Genomic DNA, 17,396 nt, shown 5'->3' on the forward strand with positions numbered 1-17,396 from the left:
AAGGGAATATGTGGGCGAGTTGGAAAGGAGCTAGCATTTTCTGACCATTTATAAGAATGATTTAGAAGCCTACCAGTCCTACAACATATTCTGATGGATTTCTCCCTTGCCTATTTTCTTGACATCTGTATTTTGTCAAAGGCTATAGGCTCTTGGACTTGACCTTTTGCCTCACAAACTGAAAAACCAAAAATATAACTCTTCTCCCTGCTTCAGTTTCCTTCCATTAAGAATTGTGTGAGGAGTTGTAAGCATTCTTGACAACATGGCAGGAGTGCTGTGTCTGTAACAGTACATGTCTCATAGGTACTCAGTCCCTGTCACATGAGTGATGGCTGAGAAATTCCAGACCAACTCAGACCCTGGGTTATCTCACCTCGAAAATTTAGTTCCAGCAGTGGCACCGAGGGACGTTTTGAATGAGGCCGTGATAATTCTGCAAAGAAAAATTACTCAGTATTTGATGGTCAGGGACATTTATAAATTGTGAGTGGGTCCCAGAAAGATTAAATGATTTTTTAAAGGTCATAGCTAATTAATCGTAGTCCAGACACTTAAAACCCGTCTCTAAACTGGTTTCCCTTTCTTTCCAGAATGAAAGGTTTGTGTACTCCTCCTCTGGACTCCAAGGGAGGGCAGATTTTTACTCTATAGAAGATCTTTGTCCTACCCCATTTCTTCCTGAGCACCTCTGACAGCTCTTCCCTGTCTCTGCAGTGTCTGTCCACTACACATATTGCCCACAGAGCTCTATTTTCTTCTTAGCATCCAATAGTCCTTGGCCTGACCACAAGTGCACAAGTTTGATCTCTTGTAGTGGCTCACCTCTCCCTCCTCATCTCCGGGTCTCTGTTTCCACCTTCCCAGTGGACATGTCATCTGCTTGTCTCACAACACCTCCAACTCTTAAACCCATCCTATTAAACCCATCCTATTAAACCCATTTAAACCCACTAAACCTTGTCCCCATCCTGTATTAGCACCACCAGCCATGCTTGTTGCTCCAACCAGATGCCTGCACTCAACTTTGAATCCTTATCCCTAACCCTCAACAATCACTTCGGCTGTAGGCCCTATTGATTCCTCCCCTTAAAGACTCTGGAATGGGCTCCACTTCTTCATCCCCAGAATCGCAGCCTAAACTGACTTTCTTAGCACCCACTAGGCCCAGTCTATTGCAGTAGGCTTTCTTCAACCCATCTTCCATACCACAACCAGAATGGTCTTTCTAAAATACAAACCTGATTAGATCACCATTGCTCCAAAAATCACTGCCATTTGTCAATCCTTCATACCCTCCATCTGAAATTGGTTCCTCTGTCTGGACTGTCCTTTTTCTTCTTTTTTTTTTCCCCTTTTCTTTCTTTTTTTAAGATTTTATTTATTTTATTTCTTAAATTCAATTAGCCAAGGTGTAGTACCAAGGTGTAGTTTTTTTTTTAATTTAATTTTATTTTTTCAGTGTTCCAAGACTCACTGTTTATGCACCACACCCAGTGCTCCATGCAATACATGCCCTCCTTAATACCCACCACCAGGCTTACCCATCTCCCCCTCCTCCTCCCCTCCAAAACCCTCAGTTTGTTTCTCAGAGTCCACGTTCTCACGTGGTTCATCTCCCCCTCCAATTTCCCCCAGCTCACTTCTTCTCTCTAACTCCCAATGTCTTCTGTATTATTCCTTATGCTCTGCAAGTAAGTAAAACCATATGATAATTGGCTTTCTCTGCTTGACCTATTTCATTCAGCATAATCTCCTCCAGTCCCATCCATATTGATACAAAAGTTGGGTATTCATGCTTTCTGGTGGAGGCATAATATTCCATTGTGTATATAAACCACATCTTCCTTCTCCATTCATCCGTTGAAGGGCATCTTGGCTCTTTCCACAGTTTGGCAATTGTGGCCATTGCGGCTATGAACATTGGGGTACATATGGCCCATCTTTTCAGTACATCTGTATCTTTAGGGTAAATACTCAGTAGTGCAATTGCAGGGTCATAGGGTAGCTCTATTTTTAATTTTTTGAGGAATCTCCACACTGTTTCCCAACATCATTAGTTTTTGATATAATGTTCAATGATTCATTAGTTGAGTATATCACCTAGTGCTCATCATATCACATGCCCTCTTTAATGCTCATCACACAGTTATCCCAACCCCCACCCACCTCCCTTTCCACAACCATCAGTTTTTTTCCTGGAGTCAAGAGTCTCATGGTTTGTCTCACTTTCTGATTTCTTCTCATTCAGTTTCCACCCCCAACTCCTATTGTCCTCTGCATTATTCCTTATGTTCCACATATGAGTGAAAACATACGGTATCACCTGATGAATTCTGCTTGTTGTTTAAGTCTTAGCTCAAATGTCATGTCATCTGTAAAACCTAGCTCTGTCTCTTTCTGGTTCCCTGAAGTTTTGCACATATATTGCTTTCAGCTCACCAAATTGTCAAAGTCTCAGGCAAAGGAAGCCTGTGTCTTCTCCTGTCCTAGGCCTTGGCTCCTAGGACAGTACCTGGTCCGTAGCAGATATTCAGTCCTCCTGGTCAGCACGAACATGAGGCTTCCTATGGCAGGCCCTGTGCTAGGTGCTAGGAACATAATAGAGCTATAAGGACTTGGTACTTGCCCCTGACTTATTCATTCCACAAACATTTATTTAACACCTACTATATGCCGGGAACTCTGCAGGACACTGAGAATAAGTAAAAAAGAAGTAAGAACTAGCCAGAGGAGGTCCCTGTCCAGTGGAAGTTTATATTTTAGTGGAGTAGACAGAAAATAGAAATGTAAACAACAAATAAACAAAAATTATTACAGGTTATGAATATGAAGAAAACTTTGTAAGGCCGCAGTGGTCAGGAGAACATGGGAATACATGAGGCAGTGGTGACATTTAAGCTGAGACCTGAGAAGGAACGAGTCATGCAGAGTCCAAGAAGGACATCTGAGCAGGAGGAAAGCCCCCCACACACTGGTCTTGAGGATGGACTGAGCATGGCATATTTTTGGCCCTCTTGAGGACCTGTGTGCTCGCGGCCAGTGTACGAAGCGATACAATGAGATGAACCAGAGAGTAGACCAGGCCCATTCATTCAGTGTCTCGGAAATCACAGGGCAGTGTTTAAGGGTTTCCTGAGCACAAAAATGTGGCTGAATGAATGAATTCAAATAAACATTTTTGGATGTTCCAAACGTTCACTTTGAGCTCCCTTTCTGCATTTCTCAAATAATGCCGGTTTGATCTGGAAGCATTCCTCCAAACCTCTGAAGAGGTAGTAAGAGCAGCGAGGAAGGATGTGGGTTCTGGACTCTGCTGGGGCTCTGCTTGGGCTTGGCCTCTCTGTACTGCATTCTTCTCCCTCCTCAGCTATGGTGCCCACCCTAGAAGGCTGCTGTGAGGAACAACAAGGATTAATTCCAGAGCTAGAGCTTTGCCCGACAGGGACTAAGAACTCAATGTATTTTAGTTACTTTTATATGAGAGAGCCAGAACTCTGGGACCCTGACAGACCTCTGACTTTTCTGGGCCTTGGCTTCTCATCTGTCAAACAAAGGTGAGATGATACTTACTGCCTCCACATGCCTATGAAATTTTTATTAAACGGGCAGCATGCACACAGGCAGACCCTGAACTAGCCTTGTGCGTGGCTCAGTGTGGAACTTACAAGCACCTTCAGGATCCTCCAGCAACCGGTAGTACTTGTCCCAATTTCTAGAAAGATCTACATTGATTCTTGTCCTGTTTCAGGAAGCAATGGCCAAGGAGGCCAAGGGGATCATTCAGCAACAGAAGAAAAAGTTATCTCTTGATGAAATGATCCATGAAGCAGAAAACTTGGTGGAAAAACTCCGCTTCCTTGTCGATGAGGTAATCAACTTTAAAGGCAAACTTCCCTTGGGAGATTAGATCAACTGTATTCCTAGTGAGGTTTGAATATTTGATGAGGATGAAGAGGGAGACCAGTACTTTCTCCCAAGCACTGCTGAGCTGAGCAGGCATGATTAGTTTAGGGATGAGAATGGAGAGTCTTAAATTAAGCCAAAAATGTACAGCTTCATTGATTTTTAAATGAAGCCCGAATATTCAGCAGAAATAAAAAACATGTTCCTTAATGGAATCAAGAAAATTCAAAATAAGTATGGGAACTTTGATAAGATTTCAACTCTAAGAGAATTTAAACTCATCTCCAGCAAAAGTCAAAACAGCATCTCATTTTTTTTTTTAATTTTTTATTTTTTATAAACATTTATTTTTATCCCCAGGGGTACAGGTCTGTGAATCACCAGGTTTACACACTTCACAGCACTCATTTTAAAGTTAGTTGTAATTAGTATCTTTTGTGACTTCTAGAATGATCTAAAAAGGTCCTCATATTTGCTTTGGTCAGATACCAGATTTTGTGTGGGAAGATTTCAAGGAATAGTACAGATCTACTGCTTCTGTCAATCTCAAAAGTTTTATTTCTTGTTGCAAAGCTTTCATTCCCTGAGGACAAAATAAGCAGTGAGAGAGGAAGTTATGTTAGTAGATACAGGAATTTTATTAAGCACCCAGAAGTTTCAAACCAAGCATCAGGACTTTAGGTCTGTGACTTACTCACCTTCTGACTAGGAAAACCTCTTTGTTGATGTTTCTATTTCCATACCTGGAGAGAAGGGATGCCCTCTTTGGGAACAAATGACACCAGAGGATTATAGGGTTAGAAAGACAGAGCACCTGCTTTGAGCCCAAGAAAACCAAAACATAGTCTATAACAATGTACCTCCCTTTTGATTTGGTAAATATGCTGGCTCAGAAATGTGCATTTTAAACACTCATAACATAAGGGGCCTCTTGACAGGGAATTCTGCAATTCCTGTCTTGATTAGGTCAATTTTATTATTTTTTTTAAAAGATTTTATTTATTTATTTGACAGAGAGAGATCACAAGCAGGCAGAGAGGCAGGCAGAGAGAGAGGAGGAAGCAGGCTCCCTGCTGAGCAGAGAGCCTGATGCGGGGGATCATGACCTGAGCCGAAGGCGGCGGCTTAACCCACTGAGCCACCCAGACGCCCCTGATTAGGTCAATTTTAAAGTAGAATTTTATGTGCTATTTAGTCGAGTTTCTCCTGAATAACCACCTAAAATGGAAGTGAGATACTTAGTAACCATATTATAGGTCAAAAGTTCCTTATAGAATTGTTTTTCCTTCCTGATAAGTAAATAGAAAGACATTCAAAGACATGCATGGATTTTTTTTTCTTTTTCATTTGAATATTCTGGAATGTTACCTGACTTTTAAGAGGACCAATGATTGAAAAACAATCTGAGGGGTTTGAAGTAGCGGGGGGGGGGGGGGGGGGGGGGGGTCAGGGTACCAGGTGGTGGGTATTATAGAGGGCACGGATTGCTTGGAGCACTGGGTGTGGTGAAAAAATAATGATACTGTTATGCTGAAAATAAATAAGTGAAAAAAAAATTAAAAAAAAAAAAGAGGACCAATGATTGAGGATGAATCATTACGTGATTACAAAAAAGCAAAACCAAAGGGGAAGATATTTTGTTCCATAGATGGGAGATAAGTAGGCCACTAGAGATGCCACATCGTGGGTCCAACTTGCGTATACTTAAAGGACCATAGCACAGTTGGGGTATGGAGTTTACATGTACTTGTGTCATGACATAGTTTTTCTCCAAGAAGTTATACTTGCTTACTTTCGTGGATGTTTAAGTGACTAGATGGTTTAAGTCACAGAATGTGTTTTACAGAGGGGGACTCTTTCAGGATAGGAGAACACTGGAAGGGTACTTGTTAAGCACCCACCCATCAAACCCATTCCCCTCTGTTCCCACAGCCACAGCACACCATCCCCGATGTCTTCATCTGGATGCTTAGCAACAACAAGAAAGTGGCATATGCCCGCATCCCCTCCAAAGACCTGCTCTATTCCCCCAACAGGGAGCAGATGGGAAAACACTGTGCGAAGATCAAAACTCATTTCCTCAAAGTAAGTCTGTACTATTTTTGACTCAAATGCAAGAAATCTCTGTTTTTCCTGAGTCTCTCAGCATTCCTAGTATGTGTCCATATCTCTGACTCTTCCCCCCAAACTTTCAAAGATCTGAGGACAGACCACTGAAACACCTAGCCCCCTCTTGATTCTAACTGTGATTTGGTAGACCATCCTAAGACTGAATATTTTTCAGTTTTCCAATTAATATGTCAACAGGCTCATATAAAGGTTTTCTTTCTTTTTTTTTTTTTTTTTTTAAATCTAGGTGGTGTACCTTAAGATTGCTTTAATTTTTATTTCTTTGATTACTAGGAGAAACAAACATTTTTCTATTAGTTTTCTCTCTACCTTTTCTCTTGTGTAATTTGTCCAATGCATCTTTTCATATGAATTCATTTGTATTTTAAAAATAAATTACAGGAGAAAAGGTTTGTATTTCACAGAACTGGTAGCTTGGGATTCCTCATGGGGCTTCAACTGTGAAATTTCCTCTTGGGTCCATGCACCCTTCATGAAGACAGGTCACCAGATGCCTCCCTTGATGCCTCATGAATGGACAACCATAGAAACAATCTCCAGGAAGTTGCTGCTGCTGACTCTAAATCAAACTCTGAGCCTTTCTTAGAGACCCTGGGTATTTTACTTCTACTACAAATTTATATCTCGGAAGTAGACTCAGGCAAATCTGGAGGAGGAATGGTCCAGAAGAGGCTCACCACTCACTAGTGACTGACAAGAATGTGTAATTTGACTGATTAACTCTTCCCAACTCATCATTGACTTTCCTGGCAATTGTAGTTCTGATTTCTTGCTATAACATAATTACGTTCTACTGCCTCAGAGACAGTGTGAAGAGGCTCACTAACCATGCCATATGAAGAATGGGTGAAGAGATAATGCTTAACTGACAAGACTTGACAACACGATAGAGCTTTTAAGTGTCTGTAGGGCAAGCACATGGATGATAATTGAGTATGTGTGTTTGTTTCCAGAGGACAGAACCAAGCCTGGTGATAGCTGTGACAAGGAAATGCGCCCTCTATAGAGGTCCATATTTGTTCTCTGTCCCCTTGATATAAACATGTCAGTGGGCAGCTAGATTAGATAGTCCCCAAGTGCCATCCAAATATTAGAGTCTACCTTAGATGTGATTGTTAAATGTGGCAGACAGAAGAGGCATTAGGGGATAATGATTTAATGCTTGGGCTTTGAAATGAAGTGAATCCAGGTGGAAATTTGTGTTGGCTTATCAGGGCTGCTGTAACAAAGGACCAGCAAGTGCCTTAAACAACAGAAATGTATTATCTTCCAATTCTGACATTCAGGTATGGGCAGAGCCATTCTCCCTCTGGAAGTTCTAGGGAAGCACCTGTTCTAGCTTCTGGTAGTTCCTTGCCTTATGGGATCATAACTCCAAACTCTACACTGTGTTCTCCCTAGGGTGTGTCTCTTCACATGAAGTCCTTTTTGTAAGAACTCCATTCTCCTCTCCATCTCCCCATGTCCTGCATGTTATTTCTTATGCTCCACAAATAAGTGAGAAGGGAGTTGAGGGAAATTGGAGGGGGAGATGAACCATGAAAGACTATGGACTCTGAAAAACAATCTGAGGGTTTTGAAGGGGTGGAGGGTAGGAGGTTGGGGAACCAGGTGGTGGGTATTATGGAGGGCACGGATTGCATGGAGCACTGGGTGTGGTGCATAAACAATGAATTCTGTTACACTGAAAAGAAATTAAATTTTAAAAAAATGAAATCTTAGGGAAAAAGATAGAACCATACTCTAGTTTGACTTCATGTCAACTGTATCTGCCATGACCCTATTTCCAAACAAGGTCACATTCTAAAGTATTGGGGGTTAGGACTTTCATGTCTGAATTTAAGGGGAGCGCAGTTTAACCTATTCCAGAATTCTGGGTTTAATATTTACAAGCTGTGTGACCTTGGGCAAGTTACTTAACATCTCTGTGTTTCCTATTCTTCCTCCAGCAAATGGAGACGATGCTGAGGGTAAGGTGTGTAATTGCCCATAAAGCAGGCAGAGTGAACATCATCCGGATTAACCCCTCAATAAATGTTGGCATTCAAACAAATGACCATCTGATATCTAGAGTCCCTTTCTGGAATTGTGTGCCCCTTTGTATCCAGTGAAGTATTTGCGGCTCTGTGTGTTGTTTTCTATCAAGTGTGTAATGTGAATCTTAAACTGATCCCTGTGAAGCTGTAACTGAAGAAAAGAAAAAAAAAGTTCCCTGTTGCTATTTATCACAAATGTTAAGGTTTCTCTTCAACTTTCTCCATCCAAGGAATTCTGGGGTTACAAGCAACATTTGTCTTAAAAATAGCAAATCGTTTGAGAAGGCTCCATGCTAAAAATACTAGAAAATCAGTGTAAAGTTCCTTCTTCCTAAGTATTTGGAAGTATGCTGACTTTATTTAAAATTAGAACAAAGAACAGCAGTCACAGGAAGCCTGAGGACAGACATAACTGAGAATTGAGGCCCTCCGTCCCTAGCCTCAGCTTACGTCTGTCTGTATTTTCCTTTTGCCACCGGGATTACTTTGGGTGATGGCTTTTTAAATTTTGTTGAATTCAATTGCTCTGACTTGATGACCCATCTTGGTGAGATGATTCAGCAAAACTATTTTCAGTCCAGTTTTGATCATCACCCGTGCTTTTTCTTCCCTCTCTCCACCTCTCGTTATGTCCTTCTCTTGGTGAGTCTGAAAAAAGCAAGAGCAGCCCCAGGGAGGCAAAATGTGCGCCCACCTACTACTCACTCTGGCTTCTTAGCTGAGAATTAAAAACACAGCAAGACAGAGCAGAGAGTGCAACCCTCCAAAATCTCCAGGCTGGAGATTCCTCCAAGTTTATGCTGTGGGACAGCTGGCCTTTGGGTGGCCCCATGAGCTTCTATGTTTAAACCCGCCTGAAAGGTTGCAGGTGCCCCCCCCTTCCCCAGGGTCTCACAGTACCCCTTACCAGTGAAGGGTTCCCAGAAGTTCTGCAGTCAGAAAACATCTCTAACCTTTACAACGCATGCTTGCCAATGTTACTCATCTAGAATAGTTATTTACAGATGTTAGGAAACTCTTTTCACGAGGGGCCCAGTTTAGGGAATATTAATCTAGAGGAAATCAAATTGCCTCATCTGAAGTCACATGGCCAAATAAATAGTAAATTGTAATAGTAAATCATGGTTTCTGGTTCCATGATCTTTCTTGTTTTCTAATTTAAATATACTATAATGTTTTAGTGAACAGGATGGACTCTTTGGAACAAAATTTGCTGCGCTCAGCCTGATCCACCCACCGAAAGAAGAGAGCCATCCCACTTCAGTCTCATCCCCACTGTACCCCCAGTGGCCATAGGGCAGGAAAGGACATTCATGACCAAAAGGAAACTATGTGTGCAAGGAACTGGACATACTCAGAGCCCAGTGGGAGGGTGGCTCTCCACCTTCCTTTCCTCTCTGCCTGCGTGAAGTCCCCCTGCTCCAACTCACCTCCATCTGAATCCCATCTCCTGAGTCCCATCACTTCTCAGGACCCCAACTTTGAATCCAGCTTCCCTAGGATCAGCACAAAGTGGCGACTGGGTCTTGCCACAGACTGAAACCTCTACAAGGCGAGCACACCCTGTCTTTCTAACTTCAGTTTGTATGAATTACCATCTCTTGCCCACACAATGAGCAGGGTCCCTCATCCTTGTCTGTGTCATTCTCTTTCTTCTCTGAAAGCTTTTAGCAAATCCCCTCCTGGCGCAGAGTCAGCACTGAGCCTCCGCTCCACTGTTAGTTCCCTCCCCTGTGTCTCTCTGTTCAAGCCTTCCCTCTTCCTGGGATGCCTTCTCTACTGGTCCAACTCTGGAAGTACCCATTAAAGCCCAGCCAAATAGTTGACTCACAAAGAAAAGATGAAAACACCTGCTCCTACTTCTCTGCTCCCTTAGCCTTTTCTCTTACCCTTGACCTTATCCTTGAATAAATGAATAAAAGGCAACATCCTTGTCTAGATGTGAGCTAATAAAGGAGGGCCTGGAAGTGTGTCTCGGTCATTGTGATTCCCTCCTGACCCCACTGTCTCAGTAGGGCTTAATGGCACTTCAGGCGGTTGCTGAATTGAGCTGCTGAAAATCCATTTAGGGGACCCACAGGGTAAAGATAGAAAGGTAAACAACTGTGCTCAATTTTGGACTCGGGTGCTCTCCACAGGTGCCTTGGAAACTGTCAGATCAAGCTGTAGCCTCTCATGTAGGATTTTGTGATTCTCTTCTGGAAAAGAAGTGGTGTGGAAGGAAGGGGAAAATACTGATAGGAAATCCGTAGAAACACTAAGAGACACTTAGCCGAGTCAACAAATTCTGGAGAGGTAGTTACTCTCAGAATGAAAGTCTTGCCAGCAATCCTGAGCACAGCCAAGTCTGGGGTTTGCGACTCCTCAGTTGGGGGAAGGAGTCCCCTAATCCTGGTGACTAAGAAATAAAGAAGCCACACTGCCTTGAGCTATAGCCTGCACATCTTGAAAACACAGGCATCGGTATATGCACACACTCATACCACTCACACGAAGACACATGTAAACACACAGATTCAAACAAACATGAATGGAAATCCAAATCTGAGTACATTCAAGGGAGAGAATGGGGGCATGACTAGGTGGCTCAGTCAGTTAATCGTCTGCCTTTGGCTCAGGTCATGATCCTGGGGTCCTGGGATTGAGACCCCCACCCACATGGGGGGGGGGGTGTCCCTGCTCAGCAGGGAGCCTGCTTCTCCCTCTGCCCTGAAGCTCCCCCGGCTTGTACACACACACATTCTCTCTCTCTCTCTCTCTCTCTCTCTCTCAAATAAATAAATAAAATCTGTAAACAAAACCAAACAAAAAAATCAAAGAAGAGAATGCAGGGTGGAAAGGGAATTTGAAAGCATGCCACATGAACAAGGGATGAAGGGACTAGAGATGCTTAGCCAGGAAGGAAGGACACAGTAGGGCAGGTGGGTCCCTTCAAGCACACAGAGACCTGAACTATGGAAGAAGCGCTTGAATCCTTCTGAATGAAGCCAAGAGGGAGAAGCTGTGGTTGGAATTCCAGGTGTCTGAGAGTTCTGGGAAGGGAGGTTTCAACTCGGTGTGTGACGAGGCAAGCTCTGGAGGTACAGAGACTGGTGTCTAGCTCTAGAAATATCTCCCTGGGTTTTGGTGCTGGCTCTGTCACGTGAGAGCTGAGTGATCTTAGGGAACTTCTTTAACCTCTCTGAGCCTGAGTTTCCTCTACATAAAACAGGGGGCAATAATCATACCTTCCTGGTAGATTCAAATGATCCAGGGCTTGGTGGTGCCTGTTTAAGCTTCAGGCCCCATTAAACCTGGATCCACCTCTAGAATGGTATATGGTGGCAACTAGGGTCATTGGTGTTATTTTGATGTAAGATTAGGTACTGAGACCTGCTCTCTGAACACCAGATCCACTGGACCTTTTTTCTCAAAGAGTGAGGCTCCTACTAATGAAGTGGTCTTCCTTGTAACATTTTCCCAGCTTCCTGGAAAACGGCCGGCTGGTTGGACGGTGCAAGCAAAGGTCGATGTGTACCTGTGGCTCGGCTCCACCCAACACTCCAGTGCCATGTTGGACAACTTGCCAGAAGGCTATGAAGCAGAAACGTCCTCCAAAGTGGCTGGCCCTGATCAACCCCCAGCCAACCTGCTCTACCAAGGTATGATGCCCCACTGGGCAAAGCAGTCATTACATGGCTCCTATGGACTTCTGAGAAAACAGCGAGGACGGTGGCACGCATGAGCTATTAGGCATATTCTTTTAGGATCAACTTATTAGCCTTTTAAAAATACAGCTTCTGAATTTTCTTCCTCACCTTTCAATGTCCCATCTCAAAAGAACAAAGTAAAGTCATTAAATACATCTGGAGCAAAAGTTTATGTTTTTCTACTAATGTAGAGAATGCATGCAGTTTGAGTTTCTTTGTAGACAGATTCTATAGATTGAATTTGCAATGGAAGCAGAAGATGTCTTTTAAAAACATCAGCAAGTTTTTGCTTTGATGTGATGTGTGGTGCTAGGGTTTTGACCTATAAACCACAGGCATTTGCATTTACCAGTAACAACCCAGTGGGAACTGGGTATCACTGGGGTCACTTGTGTTTCTTCAACTTGGATCTTGACATGGTCACTTTTAGAAATTTAGCATGATTTATATAATCCTTTCTTCTATGTAGATATTTTCTATGAGTGCCATTATTTACATTTTCATATAATTTAGGATTTTATTATAAATATTAATGCTTTACAGTTTCAATTTGTGTTCTGTTTCCAAATGGCTTCAATTTGCAGGATTTTCACTGCTGCATTCAGAGTAGACTGCAGTTACACCTTCACTTCAGCTGAGGATAGGTTTTGCATTGAGCCAGTGCTGGAAGCACAGGAGAACTATCCACAAGTTCTGTGTTAACACAAGACTCCTCTGATGTTGGTTGACCTTGACTGCCAGTGGACTCTAAGTGGCTCAATAGTTAGAAAAGACATGGTCCTGGGGATATTTATCCAACGGTTCAGCTCATGGCTGCTGTGCCAGTGGCAGTGCATAAAAGCAAGGAGTTCAGCCCTGTCTTTTTGGAAAATGCATAGCCCCTACTAGGTGCCAAGGATCAGGCCCTCTACTTTATACATTACATTGAATTTATTTGTCACGTCAGCCCTGGGTAGTTTCTTCATTTTACAGAGGGAGAAGGGATGTATCAGAAATGCTTAGCAATTGCCCAAGATCACGTGACTAGTGAATGATGAAGTCAGCTTCTCCAAACCCTGCTTCATTGTCCCTCTTTTCCATCCTGCCTTTAAAGAGTTTTCGTCTTTGAGTGAAAGACACCCATGTCAAGTTAGCTTGTTATTTCTGTAGATACTATCTCTAGAGATCCAAGATACCTGGACCTATTTCCTGTCCCAGCTACTAACTATTCAAAGGAGAGGAAAGATTTTTTTCCAAAGCTTTCTGATCCTCCACGGTGTGTTATTTTCATGGAGTGACCTAATAAACTTTCTCTGCCGTGCACTGGCTTTGATGGCTTTGGTTGCCCTCCACACCTACTGGAGAATTTTATTTCTTCACCCATTTTGTACTTCAGAAAATAGCCATCAACCAATAATTAATTTGCACCTGCATATGGCAGGCGCGGTGGGAAAACTAGTGGGGGATGCAGAGATGAAAGAGGGGTCATCTGGCCCTCCAGTGGGGGCAATCAGACTTGTCTCTACTAACCACAAGTGGAAAGTGAGCTATAATGCAAGAAGTGGGCCACCAAACTGTGAGAGCGAAGAGGAAGCTGACTTTATTAAGATAGTCTAAGGTACGGAGCTGGTAAGAGGCTTCAGAAAAACAAAAACCTCAACTAAAGAAATGGCGCCCCCTAGAGTTGTGTGGTGTGCTGCCTGCGAAGCTGTAGCAGAGGGCTCTGAGGGATGCCCAGGTGGCCCCCAGCTGCCAGCATCACAGGTCACATGACAATAATCAGTAACAGCCTCTGCAGCATCTTCACACCATTTCTTCCCATGGTTCAGGCACCATTTTTAGTCCTTAGATCTCCCATGTCAACCCTATGAAGAATTATCATTACCCCCATTTTACAGGCGAGGAAACAAGACACAGAGAAGGGTAATAACTTTGTTTGAGTCCATGCATAGATCTGTGTGACCTAAGCCTAGGGGAGGCACAGCAGGGGTGGGGGGCAGTATTTGCCCCCTTAATTTAACCAAGTAGACCTAGTCAAAGTGGTATGTGAGAGTTCCTGTATCCCAGTCCCCACATCAGTGCAAAACACTGATACCCTGAATGCAGTAAAATGTAGCCTTTGTGGGAGACAAGGAATAGGAGTGGGAAAGGGGTTAAAAAGGAGTAAGGGGACATAAAAAATAAGAGAGGCCTTACAAATACACAGAAGCCCAGGAATATGTCAGTCAGCTCTCACTTGGGACACTCCTGCCCTCACTGAACCCTGGTCTGCACTTACCTGCACTTACTCTGCTCCTGTCCCGTCAACAGATGTGCTCACTCCCACCTTTCACGTCCAGGTACCCTGCCGGTTTTCTCACAGGACGCTAGTCCATGGCCTCCTGTCCCCGGGGTATAGGTGCTTGTCTTATCTGCTGCCTCCTCCCTGGAACTCCCCAAGGGCAGGGGCTGTCTTAGCCACTTCGGAATCAGTAGACCAGACTGCACCGTGTACACAGTAGGCACTCAAGATGACATCGGCTGGCTGAATGGAAGAATGGCTGAGTGGCTTACTCAAGAGCTTGCTGAAGCAAGAGTATTAGGGGATCAGCCCCCTTTCTTTCTTTTTTTTTTTTTTAATTTTTTTATAAACATATATTTTTATCCCCAGGGGTAAAAAAATTCACAGGTCTGTGAATCACCAGGTTTACACACTTCACAGCACTCACCAAAGCACATACCCTCCCCAATGTCCATAATCCCACCCCCTTCTCCCAAACCCCCTCCCCCCAGCAACCCTCAGTTTGTTTTGTGAGATTAAGAGTCACTTATGGTTTGTCTCCCCTAGTGTCCAAAATCTATAAAGAACTTAGCAAACTCAGCCCCCTTTCTTAAACACACACACACACGAGTGCACGTGCCGGTGGAAACCAGGAAAATTATGAAAACATAAAATGTGGTGTTTTGGAGAGAGAAGGTGATTTTGGAATCTGACAGAACTGAAATCCAGGCCTTGGCATTTCATAACTCTGCAAATTTGGAAGACTTCTGCAGCCATTTGCCTCATACATCTATGGGGATAATTATACATATAATCACAGGGTTGTTATGAAGATTAAAACCCACGATGTAGTAAAAGTGCCAAGAACAATGCATGGCCCCGAAGTACCCCATAAATAGACGGCCCCTTTCCTAACTGCTTCCACTTCAGTCTCAGAGGCCGGTGATGCTCCTAGTCTGTGTCTAGGTGCACAAGGCACACAGACACTCGTTCCCACTCACTGCTGGTAAAAGCCCACTGATGCCTGTCCTTTTCCACTATTTGTCCACAGCCCGGCATGTCTTTCAGCTGAGAGCTCACATGTACCAAGCCCGGGGCCTCATCGCAGCCGACAGCAATGGACTCTCAGACCCCTTTGCCAAGGTCACGTTCCTTTCCCACTGCCAGACCACAAAGGTAACCAGGGAAGCCTGCCTATCTTCTTCCCGCAGCCCACAGCTGACGCGCAGTAGAGCCCAGCAAAGGGAAAAGCAGGGGCATGTTGTCTCTGGGGATGCAGGTTTTCAGCCTCCAAAGCACATGTGCAAGGAAGGACTGACACGGGGCAGGTCTCTTGTTCCAATGTGACCCAAGGTCTTATAGCCAAGAAAGGAAGTCCCCACGATGAAGGAAGGGTGTGAAGAAGGAAGGATGAAGAGGAGAAGTGACAGCTGGCATATGTGAGTGCCTGCTGAAGTGCTGGGCACGAGGCCAAGGTCAGAGGGAGACAAACACATGAGAAAACTGCACACAGACATGGCAGCGGGAGGCTTATGATCCAACCTTTGTGAAGGTCTCAGTGCAGAGGAACGTTTTCCAGCTTTGTGGTCAGGAAGCCCTAGAATTTGCATCATTGCTTTCTACTTATCAGCTGGGGGACTCTGCATGCTTTCAACTGTGCAATACAGTGTCTCTTTCTGGAAAACACTAATTCCTAGTGGGTGTTGTGAGGATCAAAGCAGTTGGGTCTACATTGGTTTCCTCTAGGCTCTCCTGCTTTCCTGTACACTGAGTGCTGGAAAGTGGAGGGGTCTCTAATCTGCGGGCATCCAGTAGGACACTTTTCCCATTAGATCATAATATCCAAGGACTCCATTCTCTGAGGCTTCAGTGCTCTGAGGAGAGGCCACAAGGAATTCACCCATCTCCAAGTGTTAAGACAAACACCAAGGACCCAAAGAGAGCTAAGTAGTTCATCTACTCTCTGACTGCATTTACTCATCAGCCCCACATCTGTCATCTAAAAACAGGGCTATGTGAAGAAGCGCAAAGTTAAGTGTGTAAAGTGATGGATGAATGGTGGCCATTACATTGGCTAATGGTGCACAGGCGGACATGTCTCTCCAAAGTGAGACCCGTGACCTGGGAGATCGAGTGATTTGTGACATGTAGACCTAGCTCATGGTGAATCGTCATCTCGTGCATTTCTCCAGCCAGCCCCCTGCAGAGTACTTGCTCTGTGACAGCTCCGTGCTGGGCTTGGGGGCTGCACCATGGAAAATCCCATACTGCGAGGTTAGACCAAGTCTTCCAAGAGCCGTGTGGAGAGAGGTTAGTTCAGTCTGAGGTGGGGAGGTGAGAGAGATCTCAGAAGGAAGCTGTCTGCATCCTCGCTTAGTGAAGGAGCGTGAAAACCCCTGAAGCATAAAGGCTCGAGACTAGTTTCTCTTCTCTGTGTTTTGAGAGGCGGTGATAGCTCAGTGATTAAGAGCATGGACTCTGGAACCACATTGTTTGGGTTCGGATCCAAGCGCTTGAAGCAAAGCCCTCATGATGATGACTTTGTGTACGCTTTCTAGAGCGTAAACCACCCAGGACAGTGCCTTGCTTGTAACAACTTCTGTGGGACGCCTTGTTATTCTTGTCATTGAGGCATCCCAGCAGACGCAAGGAGGATTCTCAAGGGGTGAACCCCTGGATCCTTCCTCCACCAGCTGCAAAAACATGGGCTTCCAGGCGCTGGTGATCTCAGGGCCCTGAATGGGGAAGGGGTTTGAGGGATCTCACTGGGCTAGGATCATCTTCCTATTTTTGCATCTCTATCCAGTACCTTCATTTGACTTGGACTCCTATCTCAAAGGAACAAATGGCATTTATCAAATAATCACTTGAAAGGGAAAACAACTTCCTGTTGAGCCCTGAGCTTTGCCACTATACTGTTGAGCCAAGTATCTAATTTTTGTTAATAATAATAGCTGCCAGTTATTAAAAGCTCCCAATGCATCAGGAATCTTGCTAAGCATTTTCTTTTTTTTTTTTTTTGAATTATTAATTTTTTATTTTTTATAAACATATATTTTTATCCCCAGGGGTACAGGTCTGTGAATCACCAGGTTTACACACTTCACAGCACTCACCAAAGCACATACCCTCCCCAATGTCCATAATCCCCTCTTAATCACTGAGCTATCACCACCTCAGTTTGTTTTTGCTAAGCATTTTCTATGCATTGTTTACTACATCTCACTGCAGTCTAAAGGTGGATGTTATTAGTGTCCCCATTCTGCAGATGAGAAGGTAAGGCTTAGGGACCGGATAGGTCCATTCTGCAGATGAGAAGATAAGGCTTAGGGACCGGATAGGTAAAAGGTAGTAGAGCCAAGATGGAAACCCACATTGGTGCAGTTCCGATCCCAC

At 44.0% G+C, this 17,396-nt stretch overlaps 1 protein-coding gene across 1 annotated transcript in view; it reads left to right on the forward strand.

The window, feature by feature from the left end:
- The window catches only part of FER1L6 (fer-1 like family member 6), a 111,192-nt gene that overhangs the window by 37,331 nt on the left and 56,465 nt on the right, over nucleotides 1–17,396 (forward strand). The window contains exons 16-19 of the mRNA XM_059395525.1: nucleotides 3,752–3,871; nucleotides 5,839–5,991; nucleotides 11,536–11,713; nucleotides 15,052–15,176. Coding sequence (XP_059251508.1) covers nucleotides 3,752–3,871; nucleotides 5,839–5,991; nucleotides 11,536–11,713; nucleotides 15,052–15,176 — 576 coding nt within the window. The remainder of the gene's footprint in view (nucleotides 1–3,751; nucleotides 3,872–5,838; nucleotides 5,992–11,535; nucleotides 11,714–15,051; nucleotides 15,177–17,396) is intronic.

Source organism: Mustela nigripes, chromosome 3 (genome assembly GCF_022355385.1).
Source record: "Mustela nigripes isolate SB6536 chromosome 3, MUSNIG.SB6536, whole genome shotgun sequence".
Classification (NCBI taxonomy): Eukaryota; Metazoa; Chordata; class Mammalia; order Carnivora; family Mustelidae; genus Mustela; species Mustela nigripes.